This window comes from Haliaeetus albicilla, chromosome 24 (assembly GCF_947461875.1).
Source record: "Haliaeetus albicilla chromosome 24, bHalAlb1.1, whole genome shotgun sequence".
Classification (NCBI taxonomy): domain Eukaryota; kingdom Metazoa; phylum Chordata; class Aves; order Accipitriformes; family Accipitridae; genus Haliaeetus; species Haliaeetus albicilla.
This window is the reverse complement of record NC_091506.1, coordinates 24576492-24601171: the sequence shown is the minus strand read 5'-3', so window position 1 is coordinate 24601171 and position 24680 is coordinate 24576492. Positions and strand designations below refer to the sequence as shown.

General features: G+C 40.8%; 1 protein-coding gene across 14 annotated transcripts in view; it reads left to right on the top strand.

The window, feature by feature from the left end:
• The window catches only part of WNK2 (WNK lysine deficient protein kinase 2), a 118495-nt gene that overhangs the window by 86816 nt on the left and 6999 nt on the right, over positions 1 to 24680 (top strand). For 9 of the 14 annotated variants that reach the window (XM_069769871.1, XM_069769883.1, XM_069769872.1 and 6 more), the window contains 8 exons: positions 1378 to 1433; positions 1511 to 2196; positions 3449 to 3663; positions 5684 to 5899; positions 6847 to 6945; positions 12273 to 12317; positions 13871 to 14124; positions 22447 to 24644. In XM_069769871.1, the coding sequence (XP_069625972.1) occupies positions 1378 to 1433; positions 1511 to 2196; positions 3449 to 3663; positions 5684 to 5899; positions 6847 to 6945; positions 12273 to 12317; positions 13871 to 14124; positions 22447 to 22797 (1922 nt within the window). In that variant the 3' untranslated portion in view covers positions 22798 to 24644. Of the gene's footprint in view, positions 1 to 1377; positions 1434 to 1510; positions 2197 to 3448; positions 3664 to 5683; positions 5900 to 6846; positions 6946 to 12272; positions 12318 to 13870; positions 14125 to 22446; positions 24645 to 24680 lie in introns of those variants that run through there. The other 5 variants (XR_011322032.1, XM_069769880.1, XM_069769877.1 and 2 more) reach the window with 4 other exon arrangements.

Sequence of the window (24680 nt, the reverse complement as noted above, 5' to 3'; positions counted from 1 at the left end):
CATATTTTTTTTAAACCATAAATATATAATACATGTCTGTGGTACAGGTATAGAGTATTCACATGGAAGGCTACATTCCCAATAATAAATTTCCAGTGCCCTTAAAAAGTCCAAACAGAAAGTCCATTGGATTTTCGGGGTTTCATAAAAACATGTTGACAAGAATAACATGATTGAGGGTAGCCCCTGGGGGGAAGCCGGTAAGATTTTCAAGAAAGTCCCACAGAGAACTAGTAAAGAGTACTTTTCTTTCAGTACTTGTAGATAAAACAGCACTTCCTATAATAACGTAGTAGGAGCCATAGTAAGAAACTGGGTATTTATTATGCTCCATTTACCTGTCTTGCAAGTCATGGGAAGTTTTAAGGGCTGAGGAACCCAAAACTGCTCCTGCTCTCCTGGGTGGGGTTGGGGAGGGCTTATAATATATATTTTTTTGCGATTGTTGTGGCAAAGCTGGCTACTGGGTTTGTGCGACAACGTAGATCAATCTTGTCCTGGTGGACATAGATCGTCCACTGTTTTTAGGTCAGTGTGAGAGGGGAAAGCTTTCGGTTGCCTGCATTCATCTGTCTCGCTACGGACAAAGAAGAGAGTGTGCAAGTGGAATGTAGCACTCTGTAGTAAAATTAATGTATCTTAGATACCATCAAGCAGTGATGTATTTCACCATTTCAGAGCTATGAAGTGACAGATTTTTGCCTTATGTTCACTCTGTGCAATGTGCCATAAGAAAGCAGCTTTCTGAAAAGCTTGCCTTTGTTGGTTTAACTTCAAAACCAGTGTCCAGGTCATGAAATAATAGCGTCTTGATTACTGCCACTGATATTTTGCTTCTTGCGTGCTTCTGTTGTCTGAGAGGCTGTCTTTTGAGCTTGTAATTTCCACTTTCAGCAATGTGCATTTAACTTCATTTCAGGCACTTTTAATTGTTGGTGTCGGTGTCTGTCAAATGAAAGGTGTGAAATACCAGTCCACCTGTGGTCAGCTGCAGCATTTTGTATGCACACATAGCCAAGTGCAATTACTTTTTCGAGACATCAAGAACACCTTCCAATGTACCATGCAGATTTCATTCTTCTTCGGGTTTTCTACTTAAAAATTTTCAACTGACTAATGAAATTCCACACTCCTATTATTATTTGAATTCGCCAGATCAGTAGATTGAAGAGAGTGCCTACCCGCAGATATTTTATATTGTCCTCGATATTGCCTCCTGCATTATAGATCCTGTATTACAGAGATTGGCTATTTAAATTATTCTTCAGTGCTACACTTTTTCACACTTCAGTTTATCACAATAAACATGTTGTCTTTTATTATACTAAAGCATTCCAGACATGAATTTATATTTTTTTTTCCCAACTTGTAAAACAGGTTCAGCTGCAAGCATCACTTCAGCTCCTGCTGCTACAACAAAAGGCCTCCTTCAGGTAACCAGAAACTAGGAGCAGTTTTATGCTTGATTGTTACAGTTACTTTCAAAATTAATCTCCATTATTTTCTCCAGGTTGCACCTACACCATCAAGCATAACTAAACAGATGGAAACTTCTAAAAGGAGCGAGAAGGCAAAGACTATGACTTCGTCTGCACACACAGATAATGTAACACAGATATCTACAGCAGATGGGGTGATAAATAACCTTCAAAGGGATGACTCTCTAGACTCTGGTTCCTATGGAAAACAGGCTGAAACTCATGATAGCGGTACACCAGCCAAAACTATTGGCAGGTTTTCAGTAATCAGCACGCAAGACGAATTAACTTTAACAGCGCCGCATTGCTTACGGTTCTCGGCACCCCCAGATGTCTATTTGGATGAGCTACCTTCCAGCCCTGATCTGAAGACAGCTGTCCGACGGGTGCAGACAGCCTCTTCTGTTGATGTCCTCTGTGACCAGGGTTCGAGTGATTCTGCTGATGAGCCTTTCCATCGTCAGACGGCTGCTGCTGCCCAACTGTCCCCCCCAAGCAGTAGTGCAGCCACTGACTTAATTAAAAAAGCAGCTGCTTTTCTGCAAAGATCTGGCAAAGCTAGCTCGCCAGGCCTTGATTCACCTAATGGGCAAGGAACAAAAATTCCTACCATCAACATAACATCTTTCCACTCGCAGTCATCATACATGAGCAGCGACAACGACTCGGAATTTGAAGACGCAGATATGAAGAAAGAATTGCAGAACCTGAGAGAAAAGTATGTTGTGTTTGCAAACAATGCTAGGGAAGCTTGTGTTAAGATACCTGGGCAGCATCTCTGCATATCATCCTGTGCAAATATGTGGTTTTCATAGCTGTGATGAGTAAACTGGTTCTGGGCAAATTAGGCATTGCTAGGACCTTCCCCCAAATGTCACACTGCATCCTTTTATGCATCCCTTTATTTGTCAATTCCATTTAGAAGAATAATTCAATAATAACTTTTTTAAACCCCCAAATATTTCTGCTGCAATATCCAGTTTCCTTACTGAAAAGCTATGATGATATGTAGCAAAAAATAGAACTTGTAATGGATGTGATAGTAGGTTCCCACGTGGACGCTATTTGAGGTGACATAAAACAATCTGGATGCCTGCGTAGACAGCTGCTGTAGTGTTCTCTTTGTGCCCTCTCTGCAAGGGTGATTTAGACTATCAGATCTACAGACTCATCACTATTCCCATACTTGCTTTTACAGTAGATAACCTAGTATCTATTAGGCAGGTAAGACCCTCGCTTCGCCTCCCATCGGATCTCTCATTAAGTCATTGGTCCAGTCTCAGTGGGAGGCTGGGTGAGCCTGGCAGGAGTCTGTCGTGCTGCCAGTCCTGAGAGCTAGCTTCTTTAAATTTGAATGTTTTCTCTCCTGGTGGATGAAGGGTAAAAACTAGCATTAGATGCTAGTTTAACCAGAATCTTAAACTTTATTTTAAGGTATAATGGTTTTATTGAATACAGATGGTGCACCTTTTTAAAACAGAACTACAGTAATACAAAACCTTTAAACTGACTTTGTGGCATCATGAAGTCTGCATTATAAATAAGGTAATGATTCATGTGCTAATGGCATTTTTATGGGAAACACTTTTGGTTTTCTTCATGTTGAACTTCTTCAAACTGATGTACATGCCTTGAGACTTAACTTTTTTGAAGCAACTGGTTTAAAGAGAGAAATTCTGGAATAGTTTGGAGTTCCTGTCAGATCTCATGTCAAAATCAGTTGATTTTACTGAGGATGTTGAAAATCTTTTTAGCTGTCCAGGGTTCTGTCTTATAAACAAATATTTGAGAAGTCAGTCACCACTTTTGCCACGTAGATTGTTATAATTTCACATACTTTTGGATGAGCAGTTAATTGTTTTATAATCAAAGACTGTTTTGTTTCTTTTTTTTATAACTAATTATGCTGTCAAGATGTGATGCTATATCAAATACATCACTAGCAGGGTTTGGTTTTTTTTTATGTTTAGGCATATGAAAGAAATTGCTGAACTTCAGACTCAGCAGAAGAATGAGATAGAGGCACTGTATATTCGGTTAGGGAAACCCCTTCCTCCCAACTTGGGGTTCCTTCACTCAGCCCCACCAAGCAGCCGTCGCCGAAGAACCAGCAAAAATAAATTGAAAGGTGGAAAACTATTAAACCCTCTGGTCCAGCAGCTCAGGAGTGGAACATCAAGCACAAGTAGGTACACTAGGTTGCTTTCTATATGCACGTTGTTTGTGTTGGTTGTGGTTCTACTGTGTAATTGCATGAACTGCAGGAAAGGCACTGAATTTTTATTGGTTTTAATACTATAACTCAAGTTTGCATACTGCAAACTGTTTCTGAAGTGAGCTTCCTTTGGGACAGGCTTATTACAGCCGCCCAGTGCTGAACCATACATACCTTCTCTGTATTGGTTACAATGCTTGGCAGAGAAACAATACTCCACTTTAATTTGGAATACAGCCTGGTTACATTTTCTCTTCCCTTCTCCAAATGCAATTTATTGATGTTTGTATTCAATTCTTAGGTGCTGTTATCCTCTATTGATTATGTGCTGTATCTTGTTGTTGTTTATTTTTTCCTACAAGATGCCGTATAGATAAGATCGGATTGCATTTGCTCCCTCAAAGGGCGGGAGGTAAAAACAGTTACCAAACTGTGATAGATGCTTTGACCACCTAAAGTAGCTTGAGATTTTTCAAACAGTAGTACAGTCTTGAGTCATTATCTCTTTGGAAAGTATGAAGATATAATTCAACTGGGAAATGTTGATATACCCCAGTACCTATTTCTTCAACAAAATGTAGAATAGAATATGAATCATTTTTCTTCAACTCGGTTCATGCTGCTATTTAGAGGAGCAGCAGCACTTCCAGCATTAGCCCTGTATTTCAAACCTGGTAGCTCTTGTTTTCAAAGTCACTGCTTCACAGGTCCACTTCGAATTTCATTGCATCAATCTTAATTGTAGACAGAGTGTTTTGGAGGTTTTTGCTTTTAATTAAGGATTTCAACTGAGATAGGAAAAAGAAAGACATTCAGAGGCAAGATATTCTGTGATCCATGTTGAATCTCAGTATTCTTGCCTACAAGAACTGAAGCGATGTTCAATGCTGTATACCTCTTTAGCTGCTGCTTGGCTGACATGCATGGGGTTTACTTCCTTCCCTTGTGATGAGATACTCTGAATGCCTGTTATCCTTGTTCCATTCATTTTCCAGTTTGTTCTTGGGTTCTCTCTAGCCATTTTTCCCCTCTGTCTATTCACAAAACCCATGTCTGTCTCCATTCATGGATCTTGGCTCATATCAGTGTGCTACCCCAGCCCAAAGAATTACAGCTTATTTCTGCATAAAATGTCCCAATTCTCCTTTTTTTTTTTTTTCTTTTTTCTCCTTGTTACCTTCAGTTAGAGAACAGAAATCTGCTCAGTCAGACTGCTACTTTGGTGCATGCTTTCCTTCATGCATTTCTTCTGTGTTATTTTCCAGTTTTTTGAGGCACTGTGTAAAGTTTGCATTATCTTTGAGAATCTGTATTCATGCCTGAGTCTTCTCATCCTTGACTATGTAGATTCCTCATTTTTTGGCCTTCCTAGGTCCTTTCTCAGGGATCAAGGGCAGGCAGTTTCTAATACAGTTACTGATGTAATTGTCATTTCCACTGTTAGATGCTTTTGCTGATGAATCCATGTAACAAATGATTACAAAGGTATTCTGGTGGTAAAGCCTCTTTACCCCAGGATATCCATGTAGATAGATAGATAAAATAATAAGTTCCTCATGTCTTTGCAGCAACTTTTTATTTCTCTCCATTTGCTTGCTTTCACCTTTCATGTTTGAGAGCAAACCTACATGCGCTGCTCAGCCGTTCTGTGCATTCATCCTCCTACACAGGCACTTCTGCAGCTCTCACTTTATTTCAGCAGTGCTCCTTGTGAGGTCCTGACTCCAGCCTTTCTGAAAAATGCAGAAAAGAAACTGTAAAAATCAAACCCACTCCATAAACTTCTAGGAGAAACTGGATCAGCAATAGTATGTGTAGATTGTTTTCTGGTGCAGGCTACCTGTAAAGTCTGCGCCTCATACAGTACTTCAGAATTGTAAACCGCTGTTCCTCTTGGTGGCAAAGTAACGATTATTTTTAGGCGCTGACTTTTATGCAGTGGTTTCCTAGCATTTGCCGTTGCTTGTATTTTGTTTGTTTGCTCTTTCAGGTAATCTTTCAGACTCTAAAGACTCACCCCACAAAGAAACAACTAAAACTCAGCCTGGATCTCCCGAAGCAGCAGCGGTAACTTCCCCTGCATCAGCCACCTTCGGGAAGGCTGTTCAGACACAGCAGCCGTGCTCTGTCAAAGCCTCTTTGTCTTCTGACATCTGCTCCGGCTTAGGCCCCGAAGGAGGTGACGTGAACGCAAGCTCTGGCCAAGGTGATTTTTTCATACCAGCTCTTCGGCATGTCTTCCAGCACATGCTAAAATTAGTTCGCTTCCCTTATGCTTGAACATTTTAGGAGTGGATTTCACTTCTAGTGATATGGGAACATAAACCTTTGACAATCTAAATTACTGGCTTATCTTTAAAAAGATCGTTGCAGTATTGTCAGAAGAACAAAAGTAAAGCGTCTTACCAAGTGTTAAGACTCAACGCTCAAGAGGGCATGCTAATTTTTAGGAAGGAAATACCTTTGATTTTTGCCAGCAGTGGCTTTATACTGACACCTTTTCTGGAGTCTGCCTTACAGATTTCTGAGAAAAAAAGAAAGGAAAACTAAAAAGATATAGAAGGGTAGGAGATTGTTTCCTTTGGTTCATGTGGGGCTTTCTTTTTTTAGCCCCTTGATACTGGTAGACCCGGAGTTCCTCGTTATAAACTACCAAACCATCTTGGTCATGAGGTGAAAAAAAAAAAAGAAAAAAGGAAAAAAAAAAAAAGGCAAACCAAAACCAGAGAACTAAGTTATGTTTCCTTTATCTAAGGGGTTAGCTTTGTGCATGATTTTGGAGTCCCAGCTAAATGACTGTAGATTGGCTGTGTTCCCCAGTCCCGACCTCTGATACTTCTGTGTATTGCACACCTCCGTAGGCTTTGACTGATCTTGTTGCCATGCATATTGGAAGTTATAATGATGATTAAAATACCTTCCTCTCATTGCACATCCTGCCAAACTAATCTACAAAATATCTATCTGTTCTCTTCTGCTGTTATTGCATCCTTTGTGTATGGTCAATTAACTTACTCCTCTTTGGCAAAGTTAAAATGGAGATGTGGATGTTTAACTAACAAAGCTGATTTGACTGATGGTATAGGACATCTGATCACAGCTACTTGTACTTTATAAGTGTCTTTGTTTTCTTCCCTTTATATTCATTTGCAGGCTGGACGGTTTTCCACCAAACGTCTGAGAGAGTGACCTATAAATCTAGTAGCAAACCTCGTACCAGATTCCTCAGTGGACCTGTGTCTTTGTCCATCTGTTTGTATTTGTTCTTTTGTATTTTATCACAGTCCATCTTTCTTTTACCCCTTTTTCCAATTCCATGTTTTATATCTCTAATATGTTTGGCAGGATGCCCCTTTTTCTGACCCATCTTTTCTTTCTTTTTATCTTTCTTTTAAGTAATCATCATGAACACACCTTATTTATATTAATTTTTCATATGAAAGCTTTTTTTGCACTGCTTTTGGCTCGTGCCTGGGCACCAAAAGCATGTGTGGAAGATCTCATCATTTATTATTATAGCCTTATGGTAAATTTTACCCTGGACTTATCAAAGCTTTTGTACGTTATGTGATTTATGTTGAAGTAATTTTATTTGCAATGTGGCAAATATACATGTCTGCTGTCCCGGTTCCAGCGACAACAAAAAGAAATCCATCCTGTAGACGAATGGTCTCTTTCACACATGTTTGGACTATGAAGACATGCATGTAGCAAGCTGATACAATACTAGAAGGTCACTGAAGGGTATAACTTCCATACAAGGGCTGTATTAACACAATATACAGTACTGTTTATATCCACTCTGTTTTCTTTAATTTTTTTTCCCCGCTCTTTGCATGTGGAAATGCTGAGACAATAGTGCTCCAGCTAGTTCTTTCAAAATCTGTTTTCTAGGTGGGCTTTTCCCCATGCATTCACTTTAATTACTTTAAGTGAGCAGTTTTTTATATACTCGTAAGCAGCAGAAAGAACTGGTTACTCCAAGGGAGAGTACCATCAACTTTTTTTGTGTAAGCTGATCTGGCTGAAGCACTTTACTCAGTTTATTTTCTTATGACCTTATGTGACCTCAGAGATGAAGTCAATTAGCAGTTCATCAAAGCATAAATAAGTAAAAACCAATATCAGATTTTCAGATGATACTTTGAAATGGATTGCTAGGATCCAGTATTTTTTGTTTCAAATAATTGTGCACCTGCTATTTGTACCCTGTTTGTATGACTTCTAAAGTAATTGGCAATTCAACCAAATGATATCAAGCTATTTAATTAAAAAATTAAGACCTTTTTACCCAATCATATATGCTGCTTTTTAGGCAAACAGATTTTGCTTGTACAATAAAGATATGTTGTGCTGAACAGGTACTATAGGCCACTTACATATAACATTAGAAAGGCTAATAATGTTCTTGAGAAAATGTTTGGTTAACTAACTGTTCATTTGCATTAATATCAGATCTCCCATTGGAGTTCTACATTGCTCATCATTATCCAAGTGGTACAGATCAAAGGCACAAGACCACTCAAATACACTCCTCCTGATTTTATGAATAAACAATATTTTAAGAAAATAATCTTGATTTTTTTTGTTTGAGGTCCCTAAAAGCCCAAGCGCTCAGGTTCTTGAAAACTGATGTTTACTGCTCGGCATACTGAATTTATTATCGTGTGAGTTTTTAACGACTACTGAAGTCGTGAGACAATTTTGCATTCAGGGATTTTTTATGAGAACCTGAGGGGAATTCTCAGTTCACAGATTTTCCCATTTGGTATTATAACGGACACAGTAGTTTCTTCCTCTGCACATGTAATTCCCAGAAGTCGTTCCATTAATCTTTCACAGAATTACTATTCAGTAGGATGCAAAAAGACTGGGAGATGGCAATTAAAAACCAGCATATTAAAAACGTTTGGGTGCATGGATATTGTGAATGAAACCAAGGGAATATGTAAATCCTTCAAATCGTGAAGTTTCCCGATGCTTAAATAACTCGGCACGACTAATTGCTTTCTGTTCTCAGCCCATATGCTCTCTTCTCGGTTTCTTCTGGGCGAAGCGTTTGGAGAGGAGGTTCGCACTCCCCCATTTCTGAGTCATACGAGGAGATGGACTGAGTTTCAGGCACTTAACCCTGACACATCCGTCCAAAGTCACCGCTGCTCAGGGAGCGCAGCTTAGTTTCAAATGCTGCCTGTCACTTGAGTTGCTAGACAGTTTTCCGCAGTGGAATTACTGGTAGGTTTTGATGGGGGTAGGAGGTTATTTTAGCCGATTTTCCCAGTGAGTCCGGGGGGTCGGTAGGGTGTATGTGAAGGAACGCAGATGGGCCTGCGTGCAGCCCCATCGTTCCCCACGGGCGGCTGGGGCTGGGACTGCTGCGGGAAGGACAGCCGGCCGGTGGTTCCATCAGGCCGGCGTCCAGAGCCGCCGTGACCGTGGCCCTCAGGAAGAACAGCGCTAGACGATGCTGCCGCTGGGAACGCCAGCTAGCTCGTGCTCCTTCCCTCGGGAAGGGACGTAGGTTGGCCCGGCGCGCAGGCAGAGCCGAGCGCTCGGACTAGGCGCGGAGCGTGGTTGCGCCTTCGCCGCGCCGGAGGCGGGGGAGCGAGCCTTGGAGAGGGGCCGTGAGCGAGGGCCAGCGGACGCGGCTGGCACGCGGCTGGCCGGGGCCGGCAGCGCGGTGCCGCGTCTGGGCGGTTCCGCACGTCGAGGTTTCCCTGGGATTTTTTTGTTTGTTTGAGAGCCGTTGGGATAAGTTGCGCTGGATTTTCAGAAACGCTCTGAATCTAGGTGTTTGATTAAGGAAAACCAGCCCTCTGGGGAGCCTTGGATGTTGCAGCATGAGGCCTGTACTGTGTTAGCAGACGAATTAGCAGCACGCTTTTATAAAGAAACGTTCAGATGCATGAAAGATAGTTTTACAAATATCTTGCCCTGATTACAAGATCCATCAGACTTGGAACACTTTCACAGTGTTCTCCAAGAATTGCATTTTGATCTGTTCCCACACCCAATGTTGACTTTTCCTTTGTACTTTCCATGGAATAAAATATTTTTGATGGGCTTCAGCATAATTTTAGCCCGAGCTTCTTCCCTGGGTTAAATTGCAAGGGCATCTTAGGGAAGAGTGCACTGATTGTGAATTGGAATTTTCAAAAGCTCCAGTTGGCTTAGACTTGTAATCCTCTGTAAAGCAATTTTTGTCAAGTCTGTAGTAATTAATATATTGTATGTGTATATGCAGTTATGGAAATGGTCTAACAATTTATTGCCATTTCAATTTTATTTTAGCTTTCAAGCTTTTTGGCAGCTGTTAGAGTGCAAATATGGGACAGTGAATTTTTTTCTGTCCTGTATGATATAATAGCTACTTAATTTCTCAGATAAGAAATCTGGAATTGGAGGTAAAACACTCTGCTGAACTTTTGCAGTCTTAGATTAAGTCTTAATTATGATTTATCTCCTTAACTTTACAGCTATTAAACACCTTGATTTTAGAAGTAATACAATTAAGCTGGTGAATTCGCTTTACCGAGTGCATTTTTAATTGAATTTGAATTTAAAACCAATCACAGCTGATGATTGTCAGTCCCTGCTTCAGGCAACATCACCACTTAGATAATGTTTCTCATCTCCCAAGCAACATGCTGGAGTGATACGGTTTGGAAGAAATAGCTCTCTTTTTGGTGATTGAGTCTCCTGTAATATTTTCCTTAATGTTGGCTCTACTCATGCGGGTATTTTGTGAATCTGTCTAGTATCACCGTTCTCTGTCGCTTCCCCACACATATGGGGGCCCCAGGTTTGATTTGGCACCTGAGGTGCATATAAACTTGTGACTCGGTTTTCAGGAAGCGAAGGGGTTGGTGATTAAACTTCTTTACATGCATTTGAGCACGTACTGTAGTCAGCTGCCTGCTTTTATTTTTTGCAGGCAGTTGCTTTTCATTTGCATACATATTGTGCTAAATACTACCTATTACTACATGCAGAAATGCTGCAGAATAGTCAAGAAAATAGCATTCTAGTATTACTGCCACTGATGTTTCCGTAATGGGAGTTGCTAGCTAACTTTGAGATAGGCAAGGTAAGGTATATCTGAGGGAAAAGAGGGGAAAAATTTAAAAAATGCAACGCAGATTGTTGAGTTGTGAATGTGACTTGTATTTGTTATCTAGGCTTTGAGATGAGAAACTACACTTGGTCATGCTTGCATAAGACATTACTGTAGTCATGTCCTTCTGATTTTCCTGGAATAGAAACCTCATTAAACTATATGAAATAATAAGAAAATCTTTCAAAGCAATCCTTCTGTTCCTTGTCATGCCACCCATATCAAAGCACAAACATGTCTTCTCCCTTTTTTTCCTCCCTCTTTACTTTCTCTTCCTCAGTCTCTGACTGATGTCTCTCCTTTCTCCTTTGAAGACTCATTCAGAGCCTATGTCAACCTGGACCTGCAATCTCCGAGTTTAAAGCTGCATTTCCGGCACAGTAACATAAAATATCTACGCTGGTTGGCTGTAGAGAAAAAGTGCATCCATCCTGTATCTTGCTTTTTGCCCCACTCTCTGATTTTGCTCATGTTTTCAAGTGCTTCTTCACAATAAACTTGCCATGCCCCATGTCAGATACTCATCTCCTCACCTACCATAACAATATTCTTCTTACCAAGTCCAAAATACCTTTCAGGAAATTTGGCACTCAAATAGAAACAGTGCTTATGTCTGGCAAGATCTGACAGTCAAGTAGGGTTCTCGGTACACTTCTGGCACTCTATCTATCCAACAGAATATGTAAAATCATGATGAAGGATGTAATGAGATAATAATGAAAAAAACACATAGTTTGGTTAAATGAAAACTCAGCTACTCTGCTGGATTATTTTTCTGCACTTGGACAAGGCATAAGGGAAACTCATTCAGGGTTACTTTCAATTGAAGTTCAGAATCTCACATTTAGACACAAATCCTACTGATAAAGTATTTGGAAACAATTGGCCTCAGACCTGCAGAACAATGTATCTTTTTGGACTTGTAAAACAGGACTTGTAGGTTTGTTTTACAGTTTGTCTTTGCAGCCAGACTAGCTTGACTTGTTCCTGAAAGCATTTTTGGCCTCCTATCACAAACTGAATTGACATCATTTCCTGCATAAATAGAGTAGGAATCAAAACCTCCTATTAGGAAGCCAAGGCAATTTGAAAAAAAACCAAAAAAAACAAAAAACCAAAAAAAAAAACCCAAACAAAAAAAAACACCCCAAACAACACCAAAAATAAAATCCCAACACCCAAACAAAACCCCCCAAAAACCAAACAAATGCATCTTTAATTCATGGGACCTTGCTTTTGGCATGCTATTGTACTTCTCAAAGCTTCTGAATGGCTGCACATTAAGAAAGGTTTGAGCTGTCCAGTTATTTAGACTTCCTTTACTCACCTGAACTGCTGACTTTGTCTGTCCTTTCTTGCATAATAACTACTTTTTGATTGCTTAAAAGTACAGAAGCTTGTCCGTCAGATTTGTTGTGTTTAGTCTTACCTAATTCTGTATGTCTTGTATTGTTTTACCTTGTAGGGTCCACCTTGAAACGACTATGTCTAGGCAAAGATCACAGTAGTAGTAACTATCCCATTTTTGTTTCTCAGTATTTCCTTCATGGCATGGGATGTTTTTTGCTTTTTTTTTTTAATTGTTTTTTACTAAAAGCTAGTTTTTTAATAAATAGAGCTGATGCACTTATACTGATATGAAATTAGACTATAAATTGTGATACTTTCATAATAATGCATGTGCTGTGATGTCTTGGGAACCACGCATGCTGCAAGACAGTTGTGGTATTCTTTGTGTGTGAGACTGTGCACGCATGCAGCAAGAAAACTGGATTCAGTGTTTGTCTTTCTGAAATACACACCTTTATATGACTGCAGTTCTCTGCTGGAGGAATTTATAGCTTAAAACTATCTTGTTCCTGTTGAGCTGCATGAAATATTAATCACTAATTGAAGAGCTTTCCTGTCAAAATACTTATTTTTCTCACTGGTCCCTTTCCCCAAGCAAAGGAAAAGGAAATGAGCAGTATTCACTTAGAAGTTATGTTGCAGGTTGAATGCATGATCATTTAAAGGTTATTAATGTATTTTATATAACCATAGGACTAAATAGTTTACTCGGTTTCATTGGCTGGTAACTGATTAACAGAAAAAAGAAGACTGAATGTTCATGTCTGCTTAATATAGTGATTTTACTACAGTTCTATGAACTTTTTGCTTGGAGAGATGGTCTTTATTTCAAGTCTTTAGCTATATCAAATATGTTAGTTGAAAAGTTACTTTATATTTTCTGCGTAGGTCAAATTTAAGCACCTTTGGCTGCTGTTCCTTGCTGGTCTTGCTGTGTCAGACTTGTAGTTACCAACACATAAAAAGGACAGATTTTTTTTTTTTCCCTAGTTCTAGAAATAAGTGAACATATAAAATTAAATCTCTGTCAATACTCTTCCTGTCTGCTTTTATCTATACCAAAAGTTCTGTATCTTTATCTTTGTCTCCAAAACTCACACACCCACTTATGTCCTCCTCTCTCCTCTTTCTTCTGTACATTCATGGTCCTGATGGGGTTTTTTCCACCAAAATATGCAGATGGCAGAGTAAACGGTGCTATCATTGAGAGAGATTGTGGGTTCCCACAGCCTTTGAGGCGTAGTAGCCAACTCTGCTTGTAACCTATATGACAATTATGTTTTTCCAGGAGGACAGTAAACTTATGCAAGTAAAATAAATGATAAATGCATTTTTTAAATGCATGCAGTTTAAGTAAGTAATACATCCTGCCTCCCACTCTCTCATGGTAGTCTCCTCTGACGAGACTTCGTAAGCCTTAAGTTGTCAGTGTTACTGGGACTGCATTTGTTTCTTCTCTCTGAGTCATTAATTTCACCTAGAGAGAAGGTGTGGGCGCAACAGCTAGTGGCTGAGGTAACATAATGTGATAGAAAATATGAACACATTGGACTTGGACCATTTCTTTAAGCAAAGGTGTTCTGTAGGAAGGAGGGGGAGGGTTAACAGTCCGAAAAGCCGCCATTTGAATTGCAGTAGATGAGAAACTGTTTGAGCAGCAAAGTGGTGAAGCAGAGATGCCATCGTCAACTTTCTTTGTGTGTGATTTTCCAGGATCCTCAACAAACAGTCTTGTAACGTGTCCTGAGCCCCTCCCGCAATCAACCCTGCAGGTTCAGGCCAACAACAGTAACAACAAGAAAGGGACGTTCACAGATGATCTTCACAAGCTGGTTGACCAGTGGACAAGCAAAACTGTTGGAGCTGCACAGGCAAAACCTTCCTTAAACCAACTGAAGCAGAACCAAAAAAGGCAAGACATGGAGCCAAAGGCTAATCCCATGCAAACGCAGAATGAGACATGTGGAGTAAGTGGCACTCCTTGAAGAACATACCTTTTGCTATGTATCTGAAAGCCTTTGCAGAACTCAGATTTGGAGGAGGACATAAACTAAAGTTGCTTCAGATAGATGCTTCCTATAAATGTCCATCTCTTTTCGTTAAGTACTAAACCAGATTTTTTTTTTAAATTGTCTTTTCAAATAATCTTGAGGGATATATGGGCTGCAATATATATATATAAAAAATATATATTTTTAAATTGCGAACTGCTTATTAACAGCAATATACAGCAATACTCATACCATTAACCATATGTTGCTCAAGTTTTAACTATTCCTAAAGTTTTCTTCTTTTTTAGGTGTAATATTAATCTTCCTTAGCCAGAACAGTGGCTGCGCTGGTGGCTTGGTGGTAGTGAGCCTTTCTTTTAGTGGAAGTGGAGTGAGTACTGTGCTGAGCTAGGGGACAGCTGGATGTGTTTCTGACCCTTGCTTGTTATACTGGGCATCTTTGAGGCTCTCTGCCTCATGAAAATACCACCTTCAGAAATGCTGTGCAAGTAAACTACAACAAAATGGAAATTGGAAGCACCCCTATTCATCCCCTCTTATTTTCAGTTGCAGGAAAAAACCTGAAATTGCGACGTGCATTCATGTCTGCATTCGGTGCTTGTTTTCATGGCTGAGTGATGGTATGGAGGCAGGCACAAAAACTAATGAAGAATCCCAGTTTACAGTTCTGTCCCACCCTGGTCTGTGTTTCCAGACCTCTTCCTCCTCCTCATGCTCAGATGATTCTTTGAGTAATAATTTTTGCTGGATTTTTTTGGAAGACTGGAAATTGAGCCAAAGTAGAGGAAAATAAATGAATTTTAAAAGCAAATAAATAGTGAAAAGAAAACCAGTGAGGAACTGCTTTGTAATCCCTTAAAAACAAGATAACTGGGTCTGGATAGTAAACCATTGCCTTTTTGGCATGTAGAAGGAGAAAAAAAACCTTGTGTGCAGCAGTTGTAGCTCTGTAGATACTTGTGAGGTGAGATGTGCCAAAGCAGGAGCTGCACTAATGCGTCTGCTTTGGTACCTGTTGGTTTTGGAGTCACTGGGGTCACTGACTTCACAGGGAGAAGCGTTTGTGCAATTTTCTGTCAATTCTTAGTTACCAGAGAGTAAATAATCCTCTTCTGCATAGTGATTGTTTAACCAGTATAAAATCATTCTGGAGTCACACCGACATCTACTTAAGACCCTATTAGTTCTCACAAAATAAGTCAAAGACTTATTACTACTTATTACTTATTACTTATTTACTATTTGTGCTAGTAAACACAAATTGAAGATTTCTAGAAAGTGATGGTGAGGGCAGATTTTGTTCTGTTAAGTCACTTCTTACTCTCTTTTGACGTGCTTTTTGCAGCTTGATGTCTTTTCCCCGTGACTCCTGCAGTTCTTTGAAGTATTCCATGGAAGTGTTTTGCCCACTTATAACGCTGGAAAAGAGTGGTTATTTTGCTTATTTAAATCATCCATTAACATCAATTTAGGGTTAATTTTGCCTTCTGCGGTCTTGGTGTCTGTGTTTCAAAGCCTGTGGAGAAGGCAGAGTATCGCTGTGAGAGGAAGAGGGATGTCCCTGTCTCAATACACTAATTTTAGAGGGTTTCTTTCTAGAACATGGCAGTTGTTCCAGGGAATTAACAAGGCTGATTGAAGTCTTTTAGAGATAATTTACCAAGAGCACAGAGCGGTTGGGATTCCCTGCTCTTCATTTCACGTTGTTCCTTGTTGCCTTGAAGAGTGGCAGTCAGTTGGAGCCCTTGCGAGCCCCACGCCAGCTTGCCCTGGGTGGTTTTGTGCATAAAGCCCTCGTAGGGCCACGTGGGCTGCAGAAGAGTTGCGAAGGTAGATGGCAAACATTCTTAGCGTGGTTATTGTTGGGGTATTTTGGCCATGAAGATTGCACAGCATGCCGTAGGTGATAGAAAACAGGGCAGTGGATATGATTTAAAAGACTTTTACAAGGGTTGTTTTGGGGGTTGAGCGTCATTCTGCTGTTTGTACCTGTTGAAATTTACCCTAAAGGGGAAATTGAAGTTGAGGGAGGAAAGGGCTTCATGATGTTGGGAGAAAAATAGGCAAAAGAGGAGGAAGGAAATTGTGCAAAGGGACCCTTAGTCTGGACAGCCAGACAAGTGACCATCAGTCCTTGGAGTGATGAATTACATGGGGAGATGTTATACCTGCACTGAATCACCATTGAGTCCACCTTTTAAAATGGTATTGAAAAGACAAAAAGTACTCAGGAAATCACATAAAGGATGGAAAAAATAGCTTTCTAACAGGGAGCATATAAAGCTCAGGCTGTACTTCTTCAGTCCATCTGTTAACACCATCTTTTCATCGTCTTTTTGATCAGATACAAAAATGCCTTTGCAAGAAAAGAATAAGGAGCACTAAACAGATTTCCAGCCCATCAGAGAAAGTTATAATAAGGTTTTATGTTGGAAATAAAGGCTAGATAAATTGGAAATGTGATTCTTATGCCTTTTGTTTGTTTGTTTGTTTGTTTGACTGGAACACACTAGCGGGAAACTATTAGTGCAGGTTGTCTCATATCTTCAGACCGGGTGTTTTGTTTTAGGAGAAGCTATTGTTGGTCCAGTGCGATGATCGGGAATGAGGGGCAGGAGGCAGGCAGTATTCATACCTTCACTTCTAAATTGTCTCTGGAGGTTATTGGACGGAAAGATGTCTCCTTGAAGGGTTTTTAAACAAGAGTAGGAGTGATGTGAGTTGTCCCATGGCGCTCTCTTGGTTATAGGTCCCCTGGAATTAGTACCGCACAGAGCTCTTATGTGTGACATAGAGGCCACGCAGGCGATGAGCATCCTCCTGGGGTGGAAGTCTAGGGCTTCTGTTATACAAGCTATGACAAAAAAGGCATTAAGCCAAATGGCCCCTTTCTACTCTGTATTTGGGGTTTTTTTCAATCTCTAGGCCAAAGGAAAATTGCAACAAATCCTTATTGGTTAGGGGTAGAGTTATTTTATTTATTTTTTAGTTTATTATTTTCTCTTACTGTCCACCCACTGTTATTAATATGCAGGGTAGTTGTGGGGCCAACTTCAGGTCTTCTCTTTCACCCTGGAAACAGAAGACTAACTTTCCTGAGTTATCTTTTTTCTTCAGGTGCTTCTACCACCATCAGCAAACTGTTTGTTGTGTGAATACAATATATTAGTGGTACCTTTTTTTAACTAAGCGAAGGCTACTCTTTAAGGTTGGAAATCAGCTCAGAAGAGAAATTGGTGGTGTGTTTAGTAAGAGTTAGTAGCTTTATTTTCGTCCTCTTTATCATCAGAGTTGTAGAAAGCAATAAAATAGTTGGGATGCAAAGGAGGACTTTAAATTCTGCTTTGTTTCTGTGGAAGTTACCTGTCAGTTTGGCTGCAAATCCTGGTTGATACATATTAGAAGTTTGTGGGGCAACCTTCAGGCATCCAGTTATGTCACAGGAGCACTGAAATGTTCCTTTTCAAATGTTTTCTTTAGACCTGGAAATACACATAGATTCTCATCACTGGTAATTTGAAATGTAATAGGAGATATTAGGAAGAACTGAAGTCAAACTGCCTGATAATAGTTATTTCTCTCATGCTCATCTGTGTTAAAGACATGATGAAATAATCCTTTTCTACAGGTATTACCACCAGTCAAGGAATACGCTTAGGAACATGAGCTGCCTTGTGTGTAAAGAGTACTGAATGTTGTGTAGTTAAAGGCATTATTTGAAGATGGCTGGGAATAAAGGGCTTACCAAAAATGTTTTCTGTTCTTTATACGGTTATGTAGCTCCACGGGTTTTAAAGAAAAAACTATAACCCCAAAAAAAGCTGTAAGCATGTTTCAAGTCCGTAATAAGGTTGTTTCTGTGAACATGCAGGTCTGTGTCAGTTGGTGACGTGTGCTGCGGTTCAGACACCATCAGTAAGAGCTGCACATCTGTTTGCATTTAGTACATCTTGATTTTAATGAGCTGGCTGCCTGGGAAGCAGGCTTTCTGGAGATAGCCACAGATGCGAATATGGAGCGGAAGGACTATTAACACCTTTTACTGTGTCTTCCGTCTCTGTTGGATTGGAAGAATAATAAAAAATAGGATGTATCTGTGTTTGAAGCTATTCAACACTGCCTTCTTGGTCTGAATGTCAGAGTGGCTTTCCAGGAACCTGGAAGAGCACAAACACAAATCTTCAGTAGCACCTAATAACTTCGGGTTTTCAGCAAACTGGAAAAAGGGGATAAAAAAGATTTATTAGCATCCTTGCCCTGCTCTTCTTGGCAGCCAGCTCTCACCCTGTCCTGTGATTCAGTTTTGTTTCAATGGTAGTTGGACTATACAGAAGTAAAACAGTAATGCTAATAACGTATCCATCAGAATGCAGCTGGAAGAAAAATAATCTAAATCCTGCATTTTTAGAATGGGTTGTGATAGTTATGATCAGCTTTCACAGCAGAATTACCCAGTTTCATCTGTTCTAATGTAAAAACATAAATACTTATAATGTTTATAAGTCAAACCAACTCTTAGCTATATACTTTCACAGTACTGTAGCTCTGAATATGGCTGATGCGGCACTTCAGAGCTTGCTTGGTAAAGCATGAGAACAAGGTAGAGAATTAAAAGAAGTCCAAAGAACAATTTATTTTTTTTCTTCTGAACTACCAGAGCCTTTGTCCGGTGGGGTTTGTTTCATTTTTACATATGTTTTTGTGCATATTCGTCTTTGTGTATATATTATTCTTGTTTTCTAAATGACTATGTGTGATTATTTGGGGGAACAGGAATAAATGGCAGCAAGGGAAAGACTGGCAGCAGAAGGCAGGCATTTGGGGAAGCAGGAGCCAGAGGTGGCTCTTACCCAGCAGGGACTTGTACAAGCCCTCAGGGCAGAGGTTTATTAGCGCAGGGAGAGTTTGGCAAGTGCAGGAGGGGAGGCAGCGTGAGCGGAGGTACAAAGGCAGCAGGCAGAGATGCCGCCATAGGTGTTCGTTCAGTAAGTATACTGCTTTAATAGGGGAGGCTAATTGAGATGCAAAGGGAAAGAGGAGGGAGGGAATTTCACTTCCTTCCCATGTAATGTAGGAAACATATCAGGTTGTCAACCCAGACTCCCTTCCAAAAAAAAAAAAAATCCCTATTAAATATCTCTAGCAGACAGACTTTTTTACATGGTGATGACAGACATAAATTTTGCAGTGCATTTGTTAAATTCATTAAGTTTGAGACTGTGTCTACCTTATCAGCCTGCTAAAGGCCAGGGCAGCTGACTTTACTAGGCTGTAGACAGGCAGCAGAACAAACAGAAGTAAATGAATATTGTAATATTAAAAATGAAGTAATGCCATCCATAGTTGGCTAAGTCCATATAATCAGTTGCATTCCTCATTACTAGTGTTGTAGCATCTAAAATTGAATTAGGAAGGGAAAAGGCCACTTCTGCTTTACACTCCTGCAGGAGAATTAGTGTATTTTAAATAAACCCCAAACACTCCTATATGACTGCAGGCTATGGTTATAAAGATCTTTTGTATTTCAGTGATCTCTAAACATTGGTTGCTTGAGCTGGGTACAGGGGTCTGATATTGTACCACTTGTTTCCAATTCCTAAGATAACTTCAGTATAAAAGAAACAATTCACACCCGTATCTTTAAGCTGTGGGTAGAATACGAAAGCCCAGACGATGCGCTGGAAACTGAAGCCTTGTCATCGCTAACATATAGCGTGCTGTAGCTGATGCACATTGTGGAATCAGCAGCTTGTGCCAGAACTGGCACCTTTTGAACAAACCTGCAAAAATGACAAGGTAATAGCTAAGAGGAGAGGTCACCTGGGCAAGCAGGGAGCTACAGGTAACAAACGTGTCCTTTCAGCACAGAATTAGCCAGCTCGTGAGTGACAGGAGAACTTACGGGTTCACAGCTTCACTTGTGAGCTTCAACCCCCTGGCAGCTGTCGGGCTTGTGCGCGGGGTGAAACACCCTGACCGTTGACAAGGCACCCGGCCGTGCCGTGCTGCTCCGGGGCTTCCTTCGGTGGACCTCCATTAAAATACCAGCCTGATTGACTGAAATGCCCAGCTAGTTCTGTTTACAGCTGTGACTTTGATCCCAGTGTAGGTACACACCTTGTCCATCACTGCGTGAATGTCTATCTGCTTCCCCTTGAGTCTTATGACTTGTAGTCTCATGGCTTTCCTATCTCCTTGTGCTGTTTTGAGGACTAGTCCGGTGCACGTTGGTTTTGATGTTTCAGTTGGCATCTACGTGCAGGAAGAAATGGGTTGTTTTGGCCTCCATCGGTGTTGAGTCATCATAGCTGGTTAAAAGATGATGGTTAAAAAATGGCTTTGACCAAGAGACTTCTATCCAGGGGAAGGTGCAAGAGCGAGATGTCTTGTTGCCTCTTAAAGTGTGTGTTTTGCTCCCTTGAAGCATGCGATGAAGGTAGAGGAAGCAACCTTAAATCATTAATGTGCATTTGTCACGACATTAACAAGTTTTAATAAGTGTGTGTAGTGGTTGGTTTTGGAGCATGATGCAGTGTTATTCTGGGTTGCACATACGTAGCCTTAAATACAGCTGCTGCTTTTCTAAGTGATTTAGCTGAGAATGAAATAGTCAAGAAGCATGGATCAGGTAGAAGTAGATTCTCATTTTTTTAAAAAAAGCTTTTTCAAGTTAGAATTTTTAAATAGGACCGCTTGCTAAAATGTCACCTTACATTTTCAATGCTACTGTATAATCTATTGCTCACATTTACATGCATCTGTTGTCATCCACTTACAGTTGTCTAGTTTGGTGGAAACCATTATTTTGAGGATGTTAAAACAAGGGTCTAATAATAGCTTACAGAAGTCTTCAGGTCTTAAAAACAAGCCCTCAGTTCCTCTGTTTATTGTTCTCTGGCTTCTGCTGTTAATTTCGGTGGATTTTTATACATTAATAATGTTAAATTCATTATACCAAAACGGCTATTTCTCTTAGTCTGATGCTCACCATCAGATTCAAGTTTCAGAACTAGAGACAGGGAAGTGAAGAAGGATTTTGAATATTTTGGTATTTTTCTAAAATTTGCTTTGGAGCACAGCACTGCCCCAGAGCAGTAAATCCCAGAATGACGTTGCCATTTTTGTTTTTCATTGAGAAGAAAGACGAAAATCAGAAACTTAAAGTAAGCATACCACACAGTCTTATACATATATTCATTTTTTTGCTGCTGAAATTTCACCTTCAGACCAATTTTATCAATTTAATGTGAAATATCAAATTAATGGGAGGATCCCAGACTTAAATAATACCTTTTTTTCTTATGCCATGAATAGGTGCTGGCTTGGTGGGAACCACGGCCTGGAGTTGTAAATTCTGTGAAATTAAAAATTTAATGAAATGCTGCAAACACCATATGCAGAGGGAGCAGGCAGCGTTTTGGATAACAATTGCTTCCATGGCATTGCGCATGATGGAGCGTATAATTTGGGAAGCTCTGCCATCCCTGTATTTAGGAAGGAGAGCTCTTTCTCTGCCCCTCACATGCAAAAACTGAATAATTGAAGTGGATGTTAATAGAATTTTAGAAAAATAACTGGAATTGGTTCTGGCAGCCCCTGAGGCAGGAGCAGCTCCTGCTGTGTCCTTGCTGGTTGTACCTCGCCTGGTCTCAGCCACCACCTGTGCTGGGTATTTAACCACCGCGGCAAATCTCTTTCTGTTCTTCGCAGCCCTTAGTTCAGTGAGGGCGGATAAAACAACTTCTTAACAGAAATACATGCTGGAGTTTTTAAAACCTGTTCTGCGACTGGCTGTAATAGGAGATTTGGGTTAGTTCTGCGTTTAGTTAATTTGTTTGCTTTTATGCACAAGACCGAGCATAAAAGATACTTAAGTTCCTTGGGACGTTTGAGGTGTTTCATGGCTTTTTGTGGCGTTCAGTTCTCGCTTGTTTGGTGATGCTTCCTGCCTCCTTAAATGGTGAGATTATATTCCGGCAGCTTTCCCCTCCTGCCTGTATCAACCTTTCCTATTGATTTCCAATTTTTTTTTTCTTTAAAAAACAAACAAACAAAAAAAGCCAGAAGCAAAACCCAGGCCCCAAGCTCCGAGGACGCCGTGCCACCCCCGTGCTCCCCGCCGGGCTCACAGGTTCCCGCGCGCGGGGCAGGGATGCCGCGCCGCTGGTGGGAGCAGCGCCAGCAGGGACACGCGTGTCTCAGCACGCCGGCGCTGCCCGCGCCACGTGGGGAAGGAGGAACTTAATAGCGACGCTTTTTGTATTTTTCTTTCTGTAGGTTAATTCGGTAAGAACGGGATCGGGGAAAAAGTGCGTCGTTCCAGCGTCTCGCCCCGTGCCCGCCGCGTTAGCGCCTGGAGTTTCGCCGTCCCTGCCGGTGCCCGTGCCAGGGCCTGCCCTCTCCGGCGCAGTGACGCCTTACGTGATGCCTCTCTGTCAGTACGGAGGAGTTTTCCCGACGCCCGTTTACGGAGTGCGGTGGCCGGGGCCGGCCACGCAGCCGGGCCTTGTCGGAGGCGCAGGCGTCGCGCGGTTCTCGCCTCTGGGCGGAACCTGCCTGCGTGCGTTCCCGCTGCCGCTGCAGCGCCCCGCGGCCGAGCCGCCGGGCCCGCACCTGCGGATGACGTAGCACGCGCGGTCGCCTGGCCGTGGGGAATGGCGGCTCCAGCGGCGTCGCGCGGAGCGTTTGACCCGTAGATGCCGTCCGCGTCGGACGAGGCGGGGGTCCGCGTCAGGCCTGCTAGCACACACAGCCATACGCCGCATCCAGCGATCACTGTGAGGTGGTTTCACACAAGGTAGTTTGTCCGTTCCGGCAATATTTGCTTATATTTCGTTGCTGAAGACACTTTATTCTGTTGCGTTCCGATGTTTTACACTTGCGATCCTTAAAGTCGATGTACTTGAATTGATGACTAGAAAATTGTACTAACCCCTGCAGGAGTACAGTGCCTTGAATTTCAGCTTTTCAGTTCCAGCTGGAAAGAGATGTAAAATTATTTGAAAGGTGTATTTTATTTACAATCTGCTTGTGAGTTGAAGTTCTTTTTGTTTGCAAAAATATCGAAGGTTTACAGTCAGTGTTCTTCATCAGCTTCATTCTGCTGTAAATGCTTTTATTTTAATTCATGGGTTGAATTTTCATTTCTGAAGCTTTTGAAAAAAATAATAGTTGTGAGGTGAGATTTGTTTGAGATGCCGATCAAAAAATTGTCTGTGTTTGTACAAGGAGTAGTGAAATGCACATATTTTGAAATAGGAGCATTTACAGAGTGATCCAAGTAACTTGTATATAAGGACAGGTAATAGCTTCGGGCAGTGCAATTCATTCTCTTCCCCAGTCTTTGGTAAGGTGTTGTAGATGGCAACTTATTTCTCTGACAGGCAGGCAAATACTGTTTTCTTCTGGATCAGCGGCGAATTGGATTACATTTTTTTCCCCTACTGGGCTTTTATAATTTAGTTAAATTACAAATTCATGCATGTTTTGTAAGTGAAGAAATCTAACTGAAATCTTGATTGTAGGAGAACATATCTCCAGGTTACTGTAAGAACTGTGTAAGTACAGCACTTGCGCATATTCTGGCTTTGGTTCGGCCACCAAGGTTAAGAATGGTGTTTTGCCACTGACCTGCTAGCAGTATTCACGCTAAAACAGAATAAAAATGTGAAGCTCTTCTTTTTCATATCTGATACTTCGGTTTTGGAGTCTCACCATCTTTTGTTTGAAAATTCTTATTTTTTTAATTCTTATTTTAGTTTTAATTAAGTTTACGCTCTAGGTGGTATGGACACCTCTCTCCTGTTTGAAAGTTGCTTTTTGCCAGTTTTACCGTGCATAGAGTCTCCGCCTGCACCTCTCAGTCTAAAGGCACAAGATAACCACTAAAACTGATTTGCTGATGGTAAGTCTCCTTTCCCTTGAAAGCGCTAAGGGAGAGCGTTACAGGCACAGGTCACAGACCGTGTGGTCACATCTGAAGGCACGTTGCTCTGTATCTCTACTGCGATGACATTTTATACTGTCTGCTGAAGGGCAGAGATGTCTTGTGCTGCCAAGCTGTGAATTGTATAGTTCTATTGTACTTTGAGCATTATATCTGTCTAAATTATTTTGTTTGTACCCTTTGAATATATTATTCCATCAATTCAGTTAGAATTGAATTTTATAGACAATTATGCAGAGTCTTCTGCCTGGGCAAAATACTTACTGTAGTAAGAGATTTCTGTTCTCTGTAACATGTATCTTTAATTTGTTTGGGTTTTTTAGATTCATGTCTGTATGCTTCATGAGCAAACATGGAAAATATGTTCTCACACCAGTTTTCCTTCGGCTTGCACTGAATCTTACAGTTTATGTCGCTATTGCCTGTTGTATAGTCCATCCCTTGTATACTGACAAAGTCAGTGGCACTAAAAGCCCCAAGAAATTGTATAGATTAAAAAGAAGAAAAATAAACATTTTGTGCTTGAAAATTGTGTGAAAAACCCAGTGTTTTTCTAAAATGTAGA